Source organism: Myxocyprinus asiaticus, chromosome 46, assembly GCF_019703515.2.
Source record: "Myxocyprinus asiaticus isolate MX2 ecotype Aquarium Trade chromosome 46, UBuf_Myxa_2, whole genome shotgun sequence".
Classification (NCBI taxonomy): Eukaryota; Metazoa; Chordata; class Actinopteri; order Cypriniformes; family Catostomidae; genus Myxocyprinus; species Myxocyprinus asiaticus.
The window spans coordinates 1,527,968-1,553,707 of NC_059389.1; the positions used below are offsets into that span (position 1 = coordinate 1,527,968).

The 25,740-nt window shown below is 38.7% G+C and overlaps 1 protein-coding gene across 8 annotated transcripts in view; it reads right to left on the reverse strand.

Moving 5' to 3' along the window:
• myo9ab (myosin IXAb) overlaps positions 1–25,740 on the reverse strand; it is a 130,940-nt gene that overhangs the window by 94,149 nt on the left and 11,051 nt on the right. For 4 of the 8 annotated variants that reach the window (XR_007896254.1, XR_007896253.1, XR_007896252.1 and 1 more), the window contains exon 1: positions 5,762–6,442. The exons of 1 other annotated variant lie outside the window; for it this stretch is intronic. Coding sequence is in view for 4 of the 7 variants with exons in the window: in XM_051689085.1 (XP_051545045.1) it covers positions 5,762–5,790 (29 nt within the window). In the remaining 3 variants the exon portion in view is untranslated. Of the gene's footprint in view, positions 1–5,761; positions 6,443–25,740 lie in introns of those variants that run through there. 3 more of the 8 variants (XM_051689090.1, XM_051689086.1, XM_051689088.1) reach the window with 2 other exon arrangements.

Consider the following 25,740-nt stretch of genomic DNA (forward strand, 5'->3'; position numbering starts at 1 on the left):
ATTCGTGTCTTTCCTTCGATGTCACAGCTGCAAGAGTTTGTGTTGAGTAACATGGAGCAGCAGTCCAGGTCTGTTCTATTAACACATTTCTGTCTTTTATTAAATAAAAACCATGAGCCTTCTTAAAACACACTTGACACCAACAAATGAGTGCCTCAAGAATGTCTCCCTGTCCCATGATGCATCAAGTCTCTCTTTCTGACGCTGACAGGTTTGGCAGCTGCACTGGCTCGGGTAATTTTTCCCTTAACCAATAAAGATGATTGAAAGAGCGCGAGCAGGTCCGTATGTTTCAACATTCCTCATCATTTTCAAGGGATTTGTCCCGGGCTGTCTGAAGCGTCAATGGAAAGGTGGTTTCTTGATTGACTGATAACGTCAATGCCAAAGAATTCAGCATATTTGACATGTACCTGGGTAAAAGATACAACAGTACCTGGAATTCAGTGCCAACTAACTAAAATGTATTTTTTTTCTCCCCCTTTTCTCCCCTTTTTCTCCCAATTTGGAATGCCTAATTCCCACTACTTAGTAGGTCCTCGTGGCGGCACGGTTACTCACCTCAATCCGGGTGGCGGAGGACAAGTCTCAGTTGCCTCCACTTCTGAGACCGTCAATCTGTGCATCTTATCACGTGACTCGTTGTGCATGACACCGTGGAGACTCGCAGCGTGTGGAGGCTCATGCTACTCTCCACGATCCACACACAACTCACCACACGCCCCATTGAGAGCGAGAACCACTAATCACGACCACGAGGAGGTTACCCCATGTGACTCTACCCTCCCTAGCAACCGGGCCAATTTGGTTGCTTAGGAGATCTGGCCGGTGTCACTCAGCACACCCTGGATTCAAACTCACGACTCCAGGGGTGCTAGTCAGCGTCAGTACTCGCTGAGATACCCAGGCCCCACCAAAAATGTATTTCTTAATTGTTGTATGGAAATTGATTTATTGCAACTAAAGTTCCCTGATACACATTAGCCAAATACACACTGCAAAGTTTTGGGGGTGACAACCGCATTCAAATGCAAGAGTGAATCCCCTAAATTCTCGTTCTTTGTATGAATACATGAGTAACGCAGCGTTCATGTCATGTCAAAATTACTGTAATTACAAGATGACATTTTGGAGATTCTACTCTGAACTGTTACGTCCTCGGACTGAGAAATTGTTTCTATGGCTTCATTCAATGTGCCAAAAACAAATTCTTGTGTGGTTTTGTTGTTGATGACAGCAAAATATTTAATCATTATTAATTCTTTAATTCACCTCTATATGTTCTTGCACAATGTTTATGAATAAAGAAAGTCGGGGGCCTGGGTAGCTCAGCAAGTAAAGACGCTGACTATCACCCCATGGAGTCGCGAGTTCGAATCCAGGGCGTGCTGAGTGACTCCAGCCAGGTCTCCTAAGCAACCAAATTGGCCTGGTTGCTAGGGAGGGTAGAGTCACATGGGGTAACCTCCTCGTGGTCGTTATAATGTGGTTCTCGCTCTCTGTGGGGCGTGTGGTGAGTTGTGCATGGATGACGCAGAGAATAGAGTGAAGCCTCCACACGCACTACATCTCCACGGTAACGTGCTCAACAAGCCACGTGATAAGATGCGCAGATTGACGGTCTCAGACGCGGAGACAACTGAGATTCGTCCTCCGCCACCCGGATTGAGGCGAGTCACTACGCCACCACGAGGACTTAGAGCGCATTGGGAATTGGGCATTCCAAATTGGAGAAAAAAGGGGAGAAATTCAAAAATAAATAAATACATAAACTAAAAAATAACAAAGAAAGTGCTCCAGGTAACAGTGCATATGAAATACTGTAAATATGATTTTAAACTACCTTTATACGTCGAGACTGTTGCCATATTGGGCTCTTTTTTTTACTTGTTTCCAGTAAAAATATTGTTAAAACAAGATTAATTTACTTCAGAAGCAAAATGACATATTTTATCTTGTTTTCAGAGAAATCTAACACAATTTCGTAACATTTATGCTTATAAAAACAACTATTTTCCAATTAGAAATCAATTAAAAACTTGATTCAAAGGTAAAACAAGTTTCTTTTACTTACCCCATTGGCAAATAGTTTTTTCTTGTCTCAGGTATAAACCCCACCAAATTTTGTTAGATTTTCCTGAAAACAAGACTTATTATCTTACACTATTCTGCTTCGTCATTTATTCTTGTTTTAAGGATTTCTGGGTGTTTTCACCAGAAAATAAATCAGTATACTTGGTAAGAAAATTATTTTTTGCAGCGTACATGATGACATAATGGTAAAGTCTGAGCTTTCATAAAATTTCGAGTTTACAACAACGTTTTTCACAAGTTGGAATCTCGTAATTACGGTTATTCCGAAAAGAACGCAACATTACTTTTGAAACTGCAATGGTTGATATGGCAATAAACATGGCAACGTTTTGGCGTCTGGTGGCTGTACAAGAAACATATACGCCAACAGTCTAATCTGTTTGTTGTCAACCATTTTTGATGAAAGAAATATTAGTCATGATCAGTGATGATGAATTGGCGTCCAGAAATTGTTAGTAAACCACCGTCAAAAGAGGCAGCATATTTAATTTGCATGAAGCATTTTATGCTTTTAAGCAATGTGTTCTCTCTAGACCATACTGTCATACGTCAATAATTAGATTAGTTTAAGAAACATTTAAGAATCTTTACAAAATACATTAATATGATACAGCACGCATAATGTCATTTTTAGCCAGGCTTAAAATACAACACTTTTTACAATAAGTAACCGAACTGTATATTCACAAATTGTGGATGATGTCACCCCAAACCTCACACCATTTTAAAATGACCTCAGGTTTTGCGAGGAATCCATAATGACATAATCACCCCGTCCGTCACTTTCTACATCACTCGGCTCTTGAAAGCTAAAAGCGGATTGGCTGCTGATGCACGAGAGATAAAAACCTCTCTGGTCGACTGGAGAAACTGATTGGTGTCAGGGTCAAAGGTCACATTAAGGTGCTGTGGGGGCATATTTGCTTAGGTCTTGGCAAGTTTCAGCATCCCAGTGTTCACTCCAACCAACCAATCAGGAGCATTGCTTAAGGGACAACCCCAATCCGTTTAAAACGACTCCAAAAAAGGTTTCCGATTTTACATTGGACAACATCACCTACCCTTTAAAAGTGGTTAAGCCTACTTATTTTACATCATGATATGCATGACTACACAATTGCATTTTATTATTTGCAATCTGCATTGTTCTTTTCCCTGCTGTCCGCAACCCAATCAAAACAGACTTGTGACCCTCCAGATGAGAACCAATGAACTACAGAATACTTCCGACATTAATCAAGCACGCCTCTGTAAAACACGTTTCACAAAGCTCTCATTACAAACAGACGTACATCAGGTGACCAGAAAGGGTGGGGCGCCTTTCATTTGTTACTCTGTTTGGCGACAGATGAAAGCGGACACAATAGTGAATATATAAGAAAAAGTCTCATGCCCTTTCTGAAAGTGTAGGAGTGGAGATACTGTTTAAACAGGGATCAGTGTGCAGAATACAGCCTTTATGTAGGACACGCCACGTTCACCTGCAAGAAGAGTTGGCAGAGGTCACATTTGACCTGAAAAATATGAGCGTGTCTTTCAGGCAACAGAAGAACGACAGCGGTGACGGATAGGAAAGTCATTTATGCTTTGTGTTCTTAGATAGATAGGAGGTAGAAACTTCTTCAATCAAACATTTACACATGCAAAGCAACAAACAATGATTCATACTAGGGATGTCCCGCACTCATGTACTTATACTCGTAAAAATGCTCCAATCTGACGTGCAAATGTCATTACGTAAACATTCAATGCACAAATTGAAACCATGTCCTAGTGTGATCGTTTAACCGCAAAGGCTGCGGTTTAATGAGATAAATATAGTTTGCATGTGCTGCACACTTCAAATGTGAGCTCACTGGCTCATACACTTAAAACACCATAATGAGCATTGCACGTTTGTAGCAGATGACAGCGAATAGAGCGCAAATTCACTTTGTAGCACAAGGCACATACAGACTACATATTTCATTAAATAGCAGCCTTTTGCGGTTCTATAATCACATTGGGTCACGTGGAGACCTGCTTCTCCAAAGATGAGAAGCTACCATCAAAAACACAAAAACAGAAAGCACTTCAAAATAAAAGCTTCTGCCAAAATAAAAGTTCAATTTAAATAAAAAAAAAAAGACAGGAATATATGACTACTGTATAGTTATGTAATATTCATTGTGCTACTACTTGTATTAATAATAATAAATAGTAATTGTATGATATTTAAGCAATATCACACATATGTGACGCTCTGTTACGCAGCACTTTATTTGACAAAAATAACTCCTATGTTGTATTTTGGATTGTGCTGTGAGGTTCTGAATAAAAGCTTAACAATAAAATTTTATGTTGAAATAAATTTGTCTATTTTCATTTGATTAGAGTTTAAATTAATTTATTTAATTACACTGGAAAAAATATATTTCTTACCGTGTATTTTTGTCTTGTTTTCCGGTAAAAAAAAAAAAAATATCTAAACATTGTTAAAACAAGACAAATTTACTTGAGAAGACATTCTGTCTTGTTTTCAGATAAATCTGACACAATTTAGTGACATTTATGCTTATTAAAAACAAAAAAAAACAAAAAAAATTTTGCCAAAAAAAAAAAACTCAAATTAAAGGGAAAACAAGTTTTAGTTTTTTACCCCATTGGCAAATAATATATATATATATATATATATATATATATATATATATATATATATATATATATATATATATAATATTTTATGCTATTTTGCTTCTCAAGTAATTTTTTCTTTTAAGGATGTTTAGGTATTTTTTTTACTAGAAAATAAGACCAAAATGCTGGGTAAGAAAGTAATTTTTTTGCAGTGTAAAACCCATTTTGATGATGAAATTGAAATAAACTGCTGTTATGGAATTCAGACAAAATAAAAACAGGTATCGGTATAGGCGAGAGCCAAAAAGGAAGAATCGCCACTCGTACTCGTTCCCAAAAAAAATGGTATTGGGACATACCTAATTAATATGGATTAGAGATGTGCAAATGACATATTTCTAAAGTCGTTAGAATAGTTGGTTGGCTGCTTAATCAACTAATCGTTCTTAAAGGAAGCCCTGTATAATTAAACTGGTTTCGGCTTCACATGACGCCTAACCCAATATACATTTGTTACGAGGTGATTAAAAAAAGATGCATTAAAAAAACTGCTAGATGGAGCACATCGGAATGGAACAGGATGAAATATGCAGTATATATATATACACACACACACACACATCAACCATGGTAGCATTTAGTTATATATATATATATATATTTTATAAATCTTTGCAAAGCAGTATTTTTACTATAATAGAATACAAAAATTACTCTAAATGAGAAAGACGATACCAGACGCATTACAGTACCATTTGAAATTCGCCCACTCTCACTCTTATAAATACCTCGTGTGCTGCCTGTCAAGTTGATTTTTTTTTAAATCTAAACAACATCAAGATTTGAAAAGAAAATCATCTAATGACTCACTAAGCGCAACAAAAGACACTTTGCAACTAAAGATGCTCTGAACAAGAAAACGAAACACTAACAACATTCATCAAACAAGAATCTTTCTCGCAGATGTCTGCTAACTTCACGTTGACCTCAACAACAGTCAATTCTCAAACTGTCAAGATCAAGTCACTTCGTTATCAGTGTCCATACTTACCCTTTGACCTGTAGGGTAATGACAGGCATGGACAAGAACAGGACTCGCAAAAACCTCTCAAGAGGGACTCAAAGTGTGACGGATTTCAGAGGAAAGCCAAGCTCAGAGTCTCCTCTGCTGTGAGGATGATTATCAGGAAAAACAAAAAGACTCCACCGTCTCAGTTGTCCCATTGCAGCCGATCGACACCGGGCTCTCTCAGGGTCAGTGGTTCTGACGGCCCGTCACGCCTCAAGTCTCAAAACTCGCCTCTGGGAATCTGCGCCGGCTTCCAGACTGACATTCCACAGCTCGAGAGAGACGCAAACACACAAATGCCACAGTGAGCTCGCTCTGGCTGTCACCCGGAGCAGATCCTGGACGTCTCTGTTTGATCCATATAAGGTGAAGAACCCAAAACGAACCCGCCTTGTCCTTGCAGAACATCAGAGCCTTCTGGAAACGCTGTGGTCAGTTGCATCCATGTCCATTTGGGAAACAAAGGACAAAACTGACCGTAACATTAAAGGACATGCATGTTTATCTCATATACAGATTTGATCGTTTAGTCCACTGCAGTCTGACTGTGAATGTCCCCTTCTGCTGTTGCTCCAGACTGCCAACCCACCTCTAAACACTCGGTCCAGATGCTAATGCAAGTGTGTGTGTCTGCATGAGTGTGTGTGTGAAACGTTTGGCAGCTGCGACTGAGAGGAGGAGGAGGAGGAAATGCAGCGAGGGGGAGGGGAAACTGGGCTGTTTTTTCCTGAAATGCAATCTGAGAGAGAGACTATCATACTGGCATAAGGAGGAAGATATAGAAGGACAAAGAAAGGAAGAGAGGTTTGAGCTAAACAAATTGTAGCAATGGCAAATCCTGCTGTGCATTGAGCTGTGTAAAAATGCCACACATCTGCATGAACATGTGCTGCAGCTAATGCAGGAGAACGTGAAATCAAAGGATGTTGGTGTTTTCGTTTGTGTGCAGCTGTAGTTAAACTTCCTCTCCTGTTGTAGACAAAATAGTAGCGAGTTGTCTACCTAGACAACATTTTAAAGGAACTGTTCCTGATGTTGTTCAAAACCTGTATGACTTTCTTTCTTCAGCAGAATGTTAACAGGACACAATGTTAACAAACCGTGTCCTAACCAGACGCAACGCGACACCACGACACAATAAAAGGTATCTTTTCCATGTTAAACAGAGTTTATGTCCTAACCAGCCCCGACACATGACGAGTGACAGGGCTTTCTATTTTTGGAATGGTTTATATTTCTGCGACGTCGCGCCAGCCAGCGCAGTCAACAAATGGGTATAAAATTATTATTTTTTACTGTAACCACCCAGGTTGGCATCTCACTAGCCAGTTCACAACAACTTGATTTTGGCCGAGGGTGTCACATACCTACCGAATGTTGTGCTTGAGGTCTCTCTCTCTTCAGCTGGAGATCTGTCTCACTTACAAACACACCGGCTCAATGGTAGTGGGAAGTGGGCTCATTCTAACTTTCTCTCCGCTTCGCTGTCATATGGAGATCGGCAAAATAACAACAGGAGCACCGCGTGAACAAAAACAATCGTACCAGACTAAGTAACAATGCGATTCATAAAGTAACTTTGCACTGTGTATTTATCCCCTCGGGGTTTGCCATAGAAAGCGAAAGCCCATACGGAGCTGTGAGGAAATGAGTTGCGTTCAATAAACAGACTGTTTCGTCTGTGAATGCTCTGTTTTCTACATTTTATTATCAATTATCCTCATTTTAGTGTATTAATATAGCGATGTCGCGTCATGCGTCGCTGGAATCTTATTGCATCGTGTCTGGTAAGGACAAGGTTCGAGTCACTTTCATTGTATGGAATAAAGATCCAACGAAAGTGAATGGTGACTGACGCTAACTTGATGTGTTCCACTAAAGAAAGTCATTTGACAGAATTGTCAATTTTGGGTGAACTAGCCCTTTAAAAGTCCAAAGTATACTTCGGTTTTCCGCGTGCCGGTACGCCAACTGTTCACAAGCAGCCAACTTTTTCTAGACATGCGGACACGTCGTCTGCACATGCGCCTTGATTTGACTGCACAAAGAGTATCACATTATCTTGAAAATGATGTGTCTGTGGCGAAATGTTTGCAAAATTATATAACACAGTTCCTTACACATATGGCGGCAGTTCTGAGGTGAAATGACCACTGTGTGGTGCTAAAAGAGAGTTAAATGTTCCCCCAAACAGATGAGGTTTTTTTTAAGGGGAATGCTCTATTATAAACCTCCACTCAGTTACAAAGGAATTAATGGATCAATAATGGCCAAATAATTTGAGACCATTAGTGTACACCTACAGGAAAAGTACACGCTGCATCTCAGGGGAGAGATGTTTTTAATCTGCTACTGCAGACGATGAGTCCAGACATTACACATGCAGAAAATAGAGCCGAGGTCTGAAAAGAACTGATGTCAACAGCTGCCATGAAACGGCATGCATGTAGAACTAGCTACAACACTTTATCTATGCATGAACACGTTTGCTAGTGAATAAAGAATGAAAAAAGATACTACACGGTGTTGAATTTGCATGTATGAATTACTCTATGTGGGAATTCTAACCTACTTTGCTGTTTTACTACTTAGTCCACACTAATATATTTTCATCTGCATTCAATGAATATTCCGGGTTCAATACAAGTTAAGGTCAGTCGACAGCATTTGAGGCATAATGTTGATTACCACAAAAAAAATTTTAACCCTCCTTTTCGTAAATAAAAAAAAAAAAAAAAAAGCAAAAATCTGTGTTCCAGTGAGACACTTACAATGGAAGTCAATGGGGTCAATTTTTGGAGGGTTTAAAAGGCAGAAGTGTGAAGCTTATAATTTTATAAAAGCACTTACATTAATTCTTCTGTTAAAATTTGTGTATTATTGACCCGTAAAGTTGTTTAACCCTTTAACCTCTGAAGGTGTTTTTAAAGATTTCCTATTTCAGTGGAATACCCAAAATTAAAGGCTTATAACTCAAAAAAACAGAAACAAGAGGGTCAAGTGTTTGGTATCAATGTAAAGAAAACGTTTCACATTTTTTAATGATATAGATTAAGATACATTCTGAGACTCTCAGCCTAAGAAACTGCTGAAAAACTGAGCCAAATTTTTTTTACTTTTTTTTATTATTTTGCTTATTTGACATTATATATTTCAGGGTGTAAATAAGGTGGCTCTGAAAGATTTTGTTTTGTTCCCAATAATGTCAACAGTATCTGAGTAATTTTTAAAATTGTGTTGATACGACAAAGCAATCAAAAGTTACAGCATTACAAATGGAATTCATCATAGTGTCCAAAAACATCTCCATGTGTCCAAAAGCCTCTTCAAACAAATAAATCATAATAATTGTACATAAGAACTAATTACACATGCAAACACAACAATGACTAAAGGTTTGCATAGCATGCAGACATGATTTTAGTAACGAGATTTCACAGAATGAGTTTCATTCTGTGCCATTTGAGTCATCATTGAGTCTGTGTCATTTATTTGGCGCCATCTCCTGGTGGTCATATGTAACATTGTGCTTCATGTGGATTATCTAATGATCTATGCATCTGATTATCTTGTGTGTGGACTCGTTTGGTATGTGATATTTTATGTTCTGTTTATTTTTCGTGAAGTTATAAATGAAAGCACGGCATATAAGCAACACCAACATAATTGTCTAAGACATATACATAGCTATTACAAAAAAAAAAAAATTTTATAAAAAAATAAAATAATGATATATATATATATATATATATATATATATATATATATATATATATATATATATATATATATATTGTAGAGCCGAGGAGGGCGGGGCCGGGCTGGAATGAGACACACCCGGTCCCCAATCAGCCTGATGGGGCGCGTGAGGGATAAAGGCGGCCGAGGACGACAGTTCGAGAGAGAGAGAGAATTGCAGGCAGCTGTACTGTGTGTTTTTGGTTGTGTGTTTTGTTTAAATTGTTTATTTATATTATTAAGCCGGTTCTCGCCTCCTCCTTTCCACTGAACCCCCTTACACTGGTGCCGAAACCCGGGAAGGAGGAGGGATTCCCGTCGCAGGGTCCTCGACACTGCCGTCCACCCAGGGGAGTGCCGCTGCCGTCCGATGGGGGACGGAGTAGACGACCACTCCAGGCGGTCGGGGAGTCCCGTCCCCACTCGCCTCGCGGACGGCGGCCATTCCCCGCGTCCGGGTGGTCGGGCTACTCCGTCCCCCGTCGGACGGCAGCGGCGCTCCCCTGGGTGGACGGCAGTGTCGAGGACCCTGCGACGGGAATCCCTCCTCCTTCCCGGGTTTCGACACCAGTGTAAGGGGGTTCAGTGGAAAGGAGGAGGCGAGAACCGGCTTGACAACTTAAATAATAATTTATTAACCAAAAAACACAACCAAAATACACAACCAAAAACACACAGTACAGCTGTCTGCAATTCTCTCTCTCTCGAACTGTCGTCCCCGGCCGCCTTTATCCCTCATGCGCCCCATCAGGCTGATTGGGGACCGGGTGTGTCTCATTCCAGCCTGGCCCCGCCCTCCTCGGCTCTACATATATATATATATATATATGCTGGTTGTATTCTACTCTTCAAGAGCTTTCCAACAACATATGACACATGACTATTTGATGAGTTTTATGTTTTTACTGATTGCAATAATATGTACAGTAATATGTTTATAAATTATTGTTTATAGATTTATCTGCAAATTTCAAAGCACTTTTTTTGGTCATAATGTCTACATGCATTGGAAAGTAGAACTTCTAAGCTTTCAAACGATTCCTATTTTGTGTTGGTCAAGACTGTAGTTATTAATATTTTGATGATTGTTTTTTTATAAAATGGTATAATCAAACATCAACCAAAAAGAATGTAATATTACAGTCATGAGTTCATCTCCAGAGATAAATTGAGCACCTCACACTGATTTGTAATTTACAAGTTTCCTTATTCGCCTTCAAGGATCATGAATATTTTCAGCTAAACTACGTTCTATTTTAATTCCGCTTCAGGACTAACATTTGACTCGGCCGTTAAAGGGTTAGTTCACCCAAAAATGAAAATTCTGTCATCATTTGTTCCAGACCCGACATTAAGGAGATGTTTTGGAGAATATTCAGTCTCAGTCAACATTCACTTTCTTTGGATGGAAAAAATATGCTGACTGAGACTATAATAAACCGTCTAATATTTCCTTTGTGTGCCATAGAATAAATCAAGTCATGCCTATGATCCCTTATAATGTTGTCTAGGTAGGTAGCTCACTAAGTTTTTGAACAGAGCCAAGGTCAGAGGTCAATGGAGCTGTATATGTCATACTTGGATGTATTTTTAGATGCTTTTCCATGTGCACTTTCTGTGGAGAGATCTGTGATTGGATGATGTCATTATACCTCAGCCAATCACAGGCTCTATCGCTCCTTTTTAACAAATGAAACGCTTTTGCAAGCAGTCACAACTTTATCAGGCCCTCAATGAAGAAATGAAACCATCCAATCTGACACGTCTCATTCCGTTTGAAATGTGAAGGCCGACAGGATATCAAAGACTTCCTAACATGATTAATTAACCGCCACAATCGTCCGTGTCATTTGCGTTCACGTCTCGTCAAGCACATTAAAAAAGCAAACAGCATTAATAATCAGTGTGATACTAAGCTGGTTAGTTTCCCCATTGTTGGATTAATTACGGAAATAAATGAGTTGCTTTGAAAAAGAACATTTTATGCATGTTTTCATACATTAGATTGGCTTTGACAGCTCATTTTGCATAAAAGTTGAGGTTATTGATGATCCAGCAGAGTCGTTTAGCGAGATCAAAGCAGAACAAATCTGGTTTTGATGACGGGCACGGGCTGCCCGGACATGATAGAAGCAAACACGTCACAACTGGCACGCTGACATCTAAAGCAGCGCATAACTCAAACTACTTAGTTCTGCATGAATGAGGGTTGACACTCAATGCTGTGGGCCAATCAGGGTACATGGAGTATGATGTAATGGCTTTGGCGGCCATTCCATTCTGATTGGCTGTTCTGATAAAGATTACATTAATTCTATGAGCTACAACCCTCTATTGCACATTCAGTGTGTCAGTCCTTCTGCCGCATGTGTGCTACATATTAATGATCCCTCAAATCATGTGTGTTGTTCAGAAGAGGTGTGCTGTTACTTTAATAAGAGATCACGCTTACCATTTTCACCTGAACAAATCCCATAAGACTTACGCCGGGTTCACACATCCTCCGTGAGCGAGGCGTGAGCGGCACTTTTTCGTTTCGGCACCCATATTAACAGATGGCACCGTTTCCATTGCAAGCGTGAGTCGCGAGGTGATGTGTCCCAGACGCAGCAGAGAGCGGATAGTTACGGCGTTGGGCCTATTTTTGCCGCGTGGCACACGCTGAGCTCAGCGGCTTTGGGTGCAGGACAACACTAAAATAATCAAGAGATTATTGCAAAGACACAAAAGCAAAACAAAATGATTCAAACCGAACCTATAATACATTACAATGTATATGTCTGCATGCAAGCAAACTCAGTAAAATAAATAAAGAATTAATAAACACAACATTAACCAATCACAACCAAGTGTGCTGAGAAAGATGAAATGCACGTGAATGCCCGCTGTTGTCCTTGAAGCAGCAAAACCTCCACTTATTACGACCTTAAAGAAAAAATTTGGCACAGGACCCCATAGATAACTTTATTTCCAGCGCAGAGGTGCTGCTGTTTCTCGAAGAAGAGACACGGCCAATGTGAACGTCCAACGTGACAGCCCCGCTCACGCGCCGCTCACGGAGGATGTGTGAACCCGGTGTAACAACCACCCAGAACACCCAGAACACCATAACAACCACCATGAACACCCTAAAAACCCTAACAACCACTATGAACACACTAGTAACCACCTGGAACATCCTAACAACCACCATGAACACCCTAAAAACCCTAGCAACCACCATGAACACCCTAGCAACTGCCCAGAACACCCTAACAACCACCCTGAACACACTAGCAATTACCTGGAACACCCTAAACACCCTAGCGACCACACAGAACACCTAAGAAACCACCCAGGTCCCCCAGTAACTACCAGAACACACTAGCAACCACCTAGAACACACTAGTATCCACCTGGAACACCCTAGCAACCACACAGAACACCTAAGCAACAACCCAGGACCCCTAGTAACCACCATGAACACCCTAGCAACCGCCCAGAACACACTAGCAACCACCCTGAACACACTAGCAACCACCCAGGACACACTAGCAACCACCCAGGACACTTTAGTAACCACCAGAACACCCTAGCAACCACTCTGAACACCCCTAGCAACCACCCTGAAAACCCTGGAAACCACCCAGACTACACTGGCAACCACCCAGAGCACCCTAATAACCACCTGGACACCCTAGTAACCACCAGATTACCCTAGCGGCCATCCAGAACACCTTAGTAACCACCCAAAGCACTCCTAGCAACCACCCTGAATACCCGAGCAACCACCCAGAGTTCCCTAGCAACTGCCCAGAGCACCCTAGCAACCACCCAGAACAACCAAGCAATTGCCCTGAACATACTAGCAACCGCCTGGAACACCTAAACAACCACCCAGGACCCCCTAATAACCACCAGAACACCCCAGCACCCACCTGGAACACCCTAGCAACCATACAGAACACCTTAGCAACCAGACAGAGCACTCTAGCAACCACCCAGAACACCCTAGCAACCACCAGAAATCCAAAGCAACTGCCCTGAACACACTAGCAACCACCTGGAACATCCTAGCAACCACTCTGAACACCATAGCAACTGCCCAGAGCACACTAGCAACAACACAGAACACCTTAGCAACCCAGAATACCCTAGCATTGAAGCAGTGAGTTTTGCATGGACTAGTTGTTGATGTTTATTGTGATTTGGTTTAGTAAGTGACGTGAAAAACTTCTACAACTATCAGTCTATAAACAGTAAAAAAAATGTATACAGTTTAAATGGTCATCAAATAAAACAGAAGTAGTTGGATTCAGTGCTATTAAAGGTTGCTGGGGAAATTTTCGAGGTGAAGGTTTATCTGACAGTAAGAGAAGTTGTTGTGTTAAAGAGGAAGAACTTTATGAAATCTAATGTGTGACACAAATATATGAAGTATTTTTCCCCTCTCAGAGGAAAAAATTCTTGCTGTGTGTGCTGGTGTTCATAAATCAAAGTGGATGTAGAGGTCAAGGCTTTAAAAACGGGTTAGTTGGCTTATGGGTGAATTTCATGAACTTGTCAAGAACATGTCTGGGTCATATTTCACTGCAAAATCAAAAGAAAGAAATAAGAAAATGTTTTACTGAAAGACAATAACGCTTATTTTTTAGGATCATTAAGAACAAAACAGGTAGAAATGAGCCTAATGGCCAGTTGTGTAGTTCAATACTTCCCCTGACTGTTAATATATAAAATCCTGATATCAAGAGATGAAACCTGACAAGAGCCCGCAGATTAAATATTTAACTGCATGAACTCGTCTGAATTTTCTGAAGTCAGCTCTAAAGTGACAAAACGTTTTGTGTTTGGATAAAAATGCTGAAGAAAGAAGGCTGCTGTCCTGATACCTTATGCATTACTGTTAAAGAATAAAACCTCATTGAGAAGTGTTACCAAGTAAACAAAGAAGAAACAATCTTTCGCATAAAGAAAGTGAAGCCTATTTTAGGTCATTTAGTTTTTTTGCATTTTCGACAATTATGCAGATTTTCACACTAAATTGTCATTACTGTAATCTCTCCAAACGTTTTACTTTTGCGTTTGTTTATAATTCCCATTTAATTCTCAATGGTGATTCTCATTAAAGTAATACAGTAAATTTTATTGTACTAAAAACATTTTTTAATTTTTTATTAATTAAATAGACAAATTAAAGCCAAGTGCAATAAATACTACTATCATGTATAATTACTTCATGTAATATATCGGTAACATGTTAACCTGGACTATGAACAATACTTTTAGCACTTATTGGTTAACCCTTTAAGCTCTGAAGGTGTTTTTAAAGATTTCCTGTTTTAGTGGCATACCCAAAATTAAAGGCTTATAACTCGACAAAAAACAAAAAATATATATTTTTTTTTTTTTTTTACTTTTTTTCTTATTTGACAGTATATATCTCTGGGTGTAAATAATGTGGTTCAGAAAAACTGCTTTTGTTTTGTTCACAATCATGTCAACTGTATCTGAGTAATTTTGTGTTGATACGACAAAGCAATCAAAAGTTATAACATTACTAAAATTATTTATCATAGCGTCCAAAAACGTCTTCAAACAAATAAAACATAATAATCATACATAAGAACTAATTACACATGCAAACACAACAATGACTAAAGGTTTGCATAGCATGAAGACATGATTTTAGTAATGACATTTCACAAAATGAGTTTCATTCTGTGTCATCTGAGTCATCATTGAGTCTGTATCATGTATTTGGCGCCATCTCCTGGTGGTCATATGTAACATTGTGCTTCATGTGGATTATCTAATGATCTATGCATCTGATTACCTTTTGTAAGTAATGGTATGTGATATTTTATGTTCTGTTTATTTTTTGTGAAGTTATAAGCAAAAACGCAGCATATTAGCAACACCAACATAATTGCCAAAGACATATAATTAGCAATTACTCACTATACTTTTGTCAGTTTGATGTTTTTACTGATCACAATAATATTTACAGTGCAATTTTTTTTTTTAAATAAATTATCAAAACGGACACTTCTGATTTGTCTGCAAATTTCAAAGCACTTTTTTTGGTCATAATGTCTACATGCATTGGAAAGTAGAGCTTCTAATCTTTCAAACGATACCTATTTTGTGTTGGTCAAGACGGTAGTTATTCATATTTTGACAAAAAAAAAAATCATCCGAGCTTAAAGGATGTCAATTTCAACACATTTACATTTTATTTTTATTAAACGTTGCATACATTAGTTAATGCATTATGAACTAACAATTAAAAATGTTACTTTCATAAATTAACTGATTAAGGTTAAAAATGCTGTTAAAATATTGTTTATTGTTATTTCACGATACCTAATGCTTTTACTAATGTTAACAAATAAAACCGTATTTATAAAGTGTTACTAAAATATAATTAATTATCAATGAAGTAATGACAATACAATTTTTTTTTTTTTTTTTTTTTTTTGCATTATTGAGAATAATTGCCATTAAAATACTGTTACAATGCAAATACATTTTATGGTCTTAAAATAAGCTTCCTTTTCTTTAAGCAAAATGTTTACTTTGATTTCATGGTGCAATAAGACCCGGACATGTTCTTGACCGGTTTCTTGAGATAACCCCAGCTTGCATCCTGTCTTTCCAGCGACTGATTGCATGCAGTGTGACTGAAGTCATTAGAGTTGACGTGATGACCTCATGTAACATCGGAAAGAGAAAACAACAGCTTCCTCCGGTCAGTAACGTTCTGCAGCGCTAAGCAGAGACTCAGCAAGTTCTCAGGAGAACCAGCATCAAATCACGCAACTGAACTGCACTCAACATTTAAGAAACTGCATCCAATGCAACAACACATCCTTGTGCATCATCAGCTCCCATGAAAAACCCCATGAAATCAAAATGGGAGTGTTTAGCTTTCAGTTCATACCGGTTAGCTTTAAGGCTAACATCTAAATGCTAAAAAGTTAACTTTTAGCAGATACGCGCTTTAAAAATTTACAGTTTTTCTCTTATAGGAAAACAGACCAAAAATATTGATGACATCATCTTGCACTCACAGACGGGTCCAATTTTTCTCCAATACAATTCTTGAGAATGACAATGTCCCTGCCCCTAATACCACCTACCTCTGACTAGCAATAGCAAGTAGCACATCATATTCACGGCTTTGTTCAAAAACTAGGGTATTGACTATAAAAGAAGAGACGTACTGTTCCATGCATCCCACCGCAACTTGTTTTTAATAGAAAATGTGTCAAAACAGGAAACAAAATTGCGCTCGTCAAATGATTTCATGGGGTCTGTTACTCAAAGAGCTTGATGAGCGAGCAAGGCGTCCTGTTTTAGTTTTTTTGGCTGTTTTATTTTGACGAGATCTTATAAAAGTTGAGGTCATTGGACAGAAATACGAGGAATGCGCCCAAACCAGACTTCTGAACTCTACGCCGACAGTTTATTGTCTTGTAAACAACACGCCACAGACAGAGAAATCCTACAGCTATTCTCTAGAAGATTTAGACTAAGACATTAAAACAAAACAACACATGATGTTTGTCTGCTACAAACACTTGATAAATGAGATTAGCCTACCTACAGTACCAGAAAAAGGACTCAAGCTTATGTTTGGTCAAATATAATCAATAAATCAACTGTGAGTGTGATAAAACCTTCAGTATGCCAATTAACTTATGAACTGTAATGACTAAATGTAATGCTTTGCCATCTTTAGAGAATGTGAATGAAACAGACTTCACATCCTTAACAGAGTTTCACTTCCCCATGCAGTCCTAATGTATTTAAAAAGATTGCAACGATTCAACGCATAAAATTAAGTGATGTAATGTGACTGCGTCATTCCACTAGTCACAATCTGTCCACAGTGGGCAGTGGTAGCTCAGCGGTTAAGGCTCTGGGTTACTGATCAGAAGGTCGGGGGTTCAAGCCCCAGCACTGCCAAGATGCCACTGTCGGGCCCTTGAGCAGGGCCCTTGACCCTATCTGCTCCAGGGGCGCTGTATCATAGCTGACCCTGCACTCTGACCCCAGCCTAGCTGGGATATGTGAAAAAGAAGAATTTCACTGTATATGTGCAAATGTATAATGTGTGATAAATAAAGAAAATTATTAAATTATTCATTAAATATGTCAGCGTTGACGGAGTCATTTTTTCCTGTTTAAAAAAAGTTTTACTTCTAAAGAAATTAATAGTAATTCTGAAACATATGTATAAAATCATGAGCACTCACATTAAAATGAAGACTCCAGTCATATCAGTAACCTTATAAAAGAGGTTTTAAAGCTAGGGCGCCTCATGGGGGCTGCCATGTTTGAATCACATGACCAGCTGAATACTACTTGCTTAATCTCAGTAACCATCCTGTTACTTGACACTGTAAATAGTTAATTTTACAATGGCCTCGGTAACTTAAAAAAATGATTGCATTTAAATGATGCTGCATCCACACCACTAGGTGTCACTGTTTGTCCAAGGCGACATGAACAAAACAACGCCCAATTCCCAATGCGCACAATGGCGTAGTGACTCGGCTCAATCCGGGTGGTGGAGGAGGTGTGCACGTGTGGAGGCTTCACGCTATTCTCCGCGGCATCTACGCACAACTCACCACGCGCCCCACCGAGAGCGAGAACCACATTATAGTGACCACAAGGAGGTTACCCCATGTGACTCTACCCTCCCTAGCAACCGGGCCAATTTGGTGCTTAGGAAGCCTGACTGTATTCAAACTCGTGACTCCAGGTGTGGTAGTCAGCGTCTTTACTCGCTGAGCTACCCAGGCCCACCTTTAAAATGGATTTAATGGAGTAAATTAGTAAACATATGCAAGTGAATATTGCTGTTTATTACAATGTATTGTGATTTTGATGCATAACAATAAAAATACAAAAAATTTAATTTGTTGTGTTCATTTAGCAAAAAACAGATTTTTACTGTATTTTGCTTTTTGCATTAAACATTTCAAATTGAAACATCAATACTGAGATGAACTACGTCATTACATTAGTTTCAGGATCCTTTCATGAGTATGACAGCTTTAAGACTGATTTCAGCTTCAGTAGTAAAAATAGCATTAAGAGTTCATAAGTTTGATTCATTTATGTGAATCAGTTCATCGATTTGATTCAAAACTATTCTGATGCAAATGAGCAATTAAATCACTCAAAAATGTTCAAGCAATTCTATTACTAAAATAGTAAATTAGTTAATATATGCAATTAAATTTGCTGTTTTTTACAATGTATTGTTATTTTGACTGATGAAAATGTGCTTGTTTAGTTTATTTAATTCTTGCTCGAAACACTTTTAATTTAATTAGCTACAACGGCTTAATTTGTTGAAATGACAGTTTCTCTGATTAAAAAAAAAAACAAAAAAATATTTCAGATAAAAAAACAAATACTGAATACAGCTGAAGTCTTACATACACTTAGGTTGAAGTCATTAAAACTCATTTTTTAATCACTCCACAGATTTCATATTAGCAAACTATAGTTTTGGCAACTTTGTGTATGACGAGTAATTTTTCCAGCAATTGTTTACAGACAGATTGTTTCACTTTTAACTGACTATATCACATGTCAAGCCAATGAACTTCTGATATGAGGTGTACTGAATTGGAGGTGTACCTGTGGATGTATTTTAAGGCCTACCTTCAAACTCAGTGCCTCTTTGCTTGACATCATGGGAAAATCAAAAGAAATCAGCCAAGACTTCAGAAAAAAATTTGTGGACGTCCACAATTCTGGTTCATCCTTGGGAGCAATTACCAAACGCCTGAAGGTACCACGTTCATCTGTACAAACAATAGTATGCAAGTATAAACACCATGGGACCACACAGCCATCATACCACTCAGGAAGGAGATGCATTCTGTCTCCTAGAGATGAATGTAGTTTGGTGTGAAAAGTTCAAATCAATCCCAGAACAACAGCAAAGGACCTTGTGAAGATGCTGGAGGAAACAGGTAGACAAGTATCTATATCCACAGCAAAACGAGTCCTATATCGACATAACCTGAAAGGCTTCTCAGCAAGGAAGAAGCCATTGCTCCAAAACCTCCATAAAAAAGCCAGACTACAGTTTGCAAGTGCACATGGGGACAAAGATCTTACTTTTTGGAGAAATTTCCTCTGGTCTGATTAAACAAAAATGTAACTGTTTGGCCATAATGACCATCGATATGTTTGGAGGAAAAAGGGTGAGGCTTGCAAGCTGAAGAACACCATCCCAACCGTGAAGCATGGGGGTGGCAGCATCATGTTGTGGGGGTGCTTTGCTGCAGGAGGGACTGGTGCACTTCACTAAATAGATGGCATCATGAGGAAGGAAAATTATGTGGACATACTGAAGCAACATCTCAAGACATCAGCCAGGAAGTTAAAGCTCGGTCACAAATGGGTCTTCCAATGGACAATGACCCCAAGCATACCTCCAAAGTTGTGGCAAAATGGCTTAAGGACAACAAAGTCAAGGTATTGGAGTGGCCATCACAAAGCCCTGACCTCAATCCGATAGTAAATTTGTGGGCAGAACTGAAAAAGTGTGTGCGAGCAAGGAAGCCTACAAACCTGACTCAGTTACACCAGTTCTGTCTGGAGGAATGGGACAAAATTCCAGCAACTTATTGTGAGAAGATTGTGGAAGGATACCCAAAACATTTGACCCAAGTTAAACAATTTAAAGGCAATGCTACCAAATACTAACAAAGTGTATGTAAACTTCTGACCCACTGGGAATGTGATGAAAGAAATAAAAGCTGAAATAAATAATTCTCTCTACTATTATTCTGACATTTCACATTCTTAAAATAAAATAGTGATCCTAACTGACCTAAGACAGGGAATGTTTTCTACGATTAAATGTCAGGAATTGTGAAAAACTGAGATTAAATGTATTTGGCTAAGGTGTATGTAAATTCTGACTTCAACTGTATATCTTCAAAAGGGTGACAAATATCAATATTTTTCTTAAGCTTTATCGCCCAGCCCTATACTGTATTAGAAAACACACAATAATTTTTATTTTACTGTACATGGCAAATACTTCACCAGTTATTCTGGCTTATTCTGCCAATAATGCAGTTTGCGATAAATACCTGTATTTGATTTCAAACCTGCTGTCCTCAGACTGAGCTGTAGTGTCGTATTTCAGAGCATCTTAAACTAGAGATGTGTGTTTGAAACAACTCACTCATCACATCTGCAGACCGTTCCATTGTCTCAAAACAGACTGGGTCAATAATACAGTTCTGCGACACTTCCAACCTCTCCATGGACTGTTCTAGAGTCAGAATTCCTCAAATCCACATTGTAACTGAGTCACATTGGCTTCAAAATCAGCCTGGTCTAGGATCAGTGTATTGACATGTCTATTTGATGGATATAACTATAGGTTTATAAAGAGAAGAAGCCACATCTCTTTAAACCGAGTCAAGTACTGACTGTGCTTGTGGTTGTCTGTGAAGATAAACAAGCGTTTACGGTTCTTGATTGTGAATCAAACATTCGTCTCCAGTGCGATCAAAACAATTATTTATTTCAAAAGAGATACGTGCAGAAGAGCCACTACAACTTACATAAAAACAATGTATCTTCACAAAATGGTCAAATGTTAGCATTGGTTTGTTGGTTGATTTAAATCTCAGTACAAAATTAAAAACCTAATGTTTATGAGAACATTTAACTCGCTTTTAGCGCCACACAGTGGACATTTCATCTCGGAACTGCTGCAAAACGCGTACGGAACATGGAATATTGTTTCGCAAATTAGTCATGTAATTTTCATGAGATCATCACTGGCTTGGGTCCCTCTTTCAGTGAAAGTCTTTGGGATTTTTTTCTTCGCCCGTTTTATCGTCCGTCAGGTTCGACAGCACAGCTCTCATCAACAAGAAACATGATTTGAGTTGTCTTAGCACAAACACTCCAGGACGACTTACACAGTGAGCATTTAATTCTTCGTATTAGAGGTTTGTTCTAAAATTATGCACAAAAGTGATGCTCACCTTAGCGAACACCACTAATAATTAGAGGTAGACCTATATATCGGTTTTACCGATTAATCGGTGCCGATAGTTTCTTTTTAGAACTATCGGTTATTGGCAAACTTCTATGCCGATTGTTTTTTATTCCTCCGTGTTTCACTGATAATTACATTTTTTAAATTGAAGCGAGGGCATGCAAAGAAAAATGTGACTATATGGAAACGTCCCTCGTCAGCACATCGTGTCTCTAACTTCATATATTGTCATAATAATTAGAGGTAGACCAATATATCAGTTTTATCGATTAATCAGTGCCAATAGTTGCTTTTTGGAACTATCGGTTACCGGCAAAAACTACATTGATAGACAACGATAGTTTTTTCATCACTTTTCCGTTTCAATATAAGAGTCCCAATGTGTTTCGGACTCATTTATACTTAAAAGTCACGTGTTAAGCACCAAATCTTAATTTTTTCTGGTTATTATTGGGATTTTGGTTTAACAAAAATCTGGGATTTTAGTCAGTTTGGACTCTCTCTTCGCCTGCCATGGTAAATAAAGAATTATTATACATACACAATATACAATAATTGACATTCTATAAATCGTTTTTAAAAACTATCGCTAAATCGGCCTTTCCCCAACACCTTAGTTATGGTATCGGCAAAAACCCCTATCAGTCGACCTATAATAATAATAATAATATTATATAGGCTATAAAAACCTTAATTTGGTAAATGCACAAAATCGATGCTCGCCTAAGTTAACACAACTAATAATTATAGCTAGACCGATATATCGGTTTTACCGATTAATCTGTGCCGATAGTTGCTTTTTTTTGTTGCGACCCTCTGTGCCGATCGGTTATCTGCAAAATTCTATGTTGAAAGTTGCAGATTCCTCCGCGTTTCTCTGATAATTGAGTTATTTTTCAATTGAAGCGAAGGCATGCAAAGAAAAATGGGACTATATGGAAATGACCCTCATCAGCATATCGTGTCTCCAACTTCATATATTGTCATAATAATAATAATAATAATAATAATAATATAGGCTATACAAAGCTTAATTTGGTAAATATTAAATATAGAGCATTGTTACAGAGCCAAGTCTCCGTCATTTCAAAATAAGAGTCCCCAGTGTGTTTCAGTCTTGTTTATTGTTAAAAGTCCCGCGTTATGCACCATATCTTAATTTTTTCTGGTTACTATTGGGATTTTGGTTGAACAAAAAACTGCATCTGGGATTTTAGTCAGTTTGGACTCTCTCTTTGCCTGCCACAGTAAAAAAGAGAATAATAAAATTTTTTTGACATTATATAAATTGTTTTAAAAAACTATAGGCCGATTTATCGGCCTTTCCCACCAGGTTAGTTATCGGTATCGGCAAAAACCACTATCAGTCGACCTCTAGTATACATGCAGCATTATTGCATAGCTCAGATCCCTTCGATGAGAAATGTTTGAGCAAATATTGAGATCTCTGACATGTGATTGCAGACTTTGTCTGAACTTCACCTGAGACTAAAACTCTAGAATATTACTGCGAAATCGTGACAAAACTGCACAAATTAAACCAAGACTCATTTAATGTTATTATTTGAGGCTAAAATAATTCGCCTCCTACTCTAATTGGCTTTATTGGATTAAGTGTAACTGGCCTTGCGAGTTAAGATGAGTGTGCGTTTAATTGTATTTGTGTCAGCGTTCGTGTGATGTTGAAGCGTTTGTCCTTGTTTTAAACTCCACATTCTGCTTGACTGATGTTGTGTTTGTCGGATTGACAGTTGAAGTAGATAACCACAGTGTTAGCAAGATAAACATGCCAGCCTTTAAACAGCTTGCGGAGTGTTTGGTAGACAAATACGGGGTTCTAAATTAACAGCGTGTCATTAGGGTTTCTGATATGACCACTAATTTTCTCTCCCTGTACAGAGGCAGTTACACTGGCTTCCTCAGATTGAGTTAGCAGTAGTGTTTACGAAGTCGAACATCATTATTATTACTAATGCTCATAGTGTTAGTGATTCAATTAGACCTCTAGGAAGTTTTCGGTGTCGTTTGATTCATATTATAGAGATTGAATCGCTGCAATAGAGCGCAACAGTGGCCAACCACTTTTTCAGCCGTTTTGGTTCCAGAAGTATTTTTCACATACATTTTTTCCATAGGGATTTCATAAAATCCTTCATTAAACAGTTATAAGCCATGAACCAAACCAACCAGTTCCAAGGTGAATCACAACATTACAAACTTTGATTTGTAGCAGTATAGTATTCGAAAATCAGACAAAAAGATTGTGACTTAACGTCTTAAATGAGGGAATGAACTACAATCGCATGAAGCATTGCGAATTAAGTAATTGGATTAAAAACAATGGAAATATAGAAAACTATTGATTTTAAACTTGCTGATTACAATTACAGTGGAAAGAAAAAGTATGTGAACCCTTTGGGATTAGCTAGTTTTCTGCATTAACTGCACCATTCACAAGAAGCATCTTTTGACGTGGACCATGCCTCGCAAAAGAGAGCTCTCAGAAGACCTACGATGAACAATTGTTGCTTTGCATAAAGCTGGAAAGGGTTACACAGTTATCTTGAAGAGCTTAGATATTCATCTGTCCACAGTTAGACAAATTTTCTATAAATGGAGATGATTCAATACTGTGGGTACTCTCACTAGAAGTGGCCGTCCAGCCAAGATGACTCAAAGGGCACAATCTAGAACCCTAGAGTGACAACAAAGGGGACAGTAGGGACAGTAAAAGGAGCACCATATACCAATATGAAAACATCATCCCAACGGTGAAGTACGGTGGAGGGAGCATCATGATTTGGGGCTGCTTTGCTGCCTCGGGGTCTGGACTGTTGGCTATCATCGAAGGAAAAATTAATTACCAAGTTTATCAAGATATCCTACAGGATAATGTCAGTAGAAGTTGGGTGATGCAGCAGGACAATGACCCTAAACATCGCAGTAAATCCACTACAGAATGGCTTAAAAAAAAAGAAAATTCACCTTTTTGAGTGTCCCAGTCAGAGCCCAGACCTTATCCCAATAGAGATGCTGTGGAATGACCTCAAGAGAGACGTTCACACCAGACATCCTAAGAATATGTCTGAGCTGAAGCAGTTCTGTGAGGAAGAATGATCCAAAATTCCTTCTGAACGTTGTGCAGGTCTAATCTGCAGCTACCAGAAACACCTGATTGAGGTTATTGCTGCCAAAGGAGGATCAACTAGTTGTTAAATCCAAGGGTTCACTTACTTTTTCCACAGCACTGTGAATGTTTAATGTGATGTGTTCAATAAAGACATGAAATGTTATAATTGTTTGTGTGTTGTGATCACAAGAAAACCAGCTAATACCAAAGGGTTCACATACTTTTTCTTGCCACTGTATATAAACAATCTATTTTAAGTTTATTGTAAAATATTCAGATATATTCAAATATATAAGTAGTCAGAGAGTGTAATGAGACTGACTCGATTGCGTCATTCACAGAGCGTCAAGGGAGTGGGCGGAGCTACAGCGCTCTTTTGGTGCACTTTGTTTGTTGCGACCCTCTGATTGGAGGATTTCTCTTCAGGATCATGGGTAGCGTAGTTCTTCACCAGTAACTATGCTATTTAACATGCATTTTTAACAATGACGTTCAAATAACGTGGACCGATGTCTTCAACAGAAGTATATCCCATCGATTAACAACCACAGAGCTTACGATAGATCAGTCTTTAAAGATTTATAAGTTATCGCTAATAATCTACTCGCCTATGAAGAAAATGAATGAGAATTTTTTACTTCTGGACGGCTGCACGCTGAGATATGTTCAAAAAAGTTAATTCGTTCAACGTTGCGTTCGCTGACTATGTTGTTTCAAACGCTCCAGCTGCTAACAGTCACCGCTCACGTGTTTTTGTGAAGTCTCAGGCCACATGTTTTTTCTTTTATCACAGGTGTTTTCACCCCCCACAGACCACATCACAAGTCACATGCAAATGAGGTCGCTGAGGTAACAAAAAAGCCACATACGGATTTTAACGTCTCTCTAAAACAGAAAGCATGCGTCTGACTCGCACATTTCTCCGTCTGTGATGTTCCGATCAAAGACGAGACCGCAAGCGTGACACATGACTATATTCTCAAACAGCTCCTCATTAATGTTTTCTCTCTCTCTCTCAGCTGTGAGACAGATGTACCTGGTGTTCATTACTGTACTGTTTTT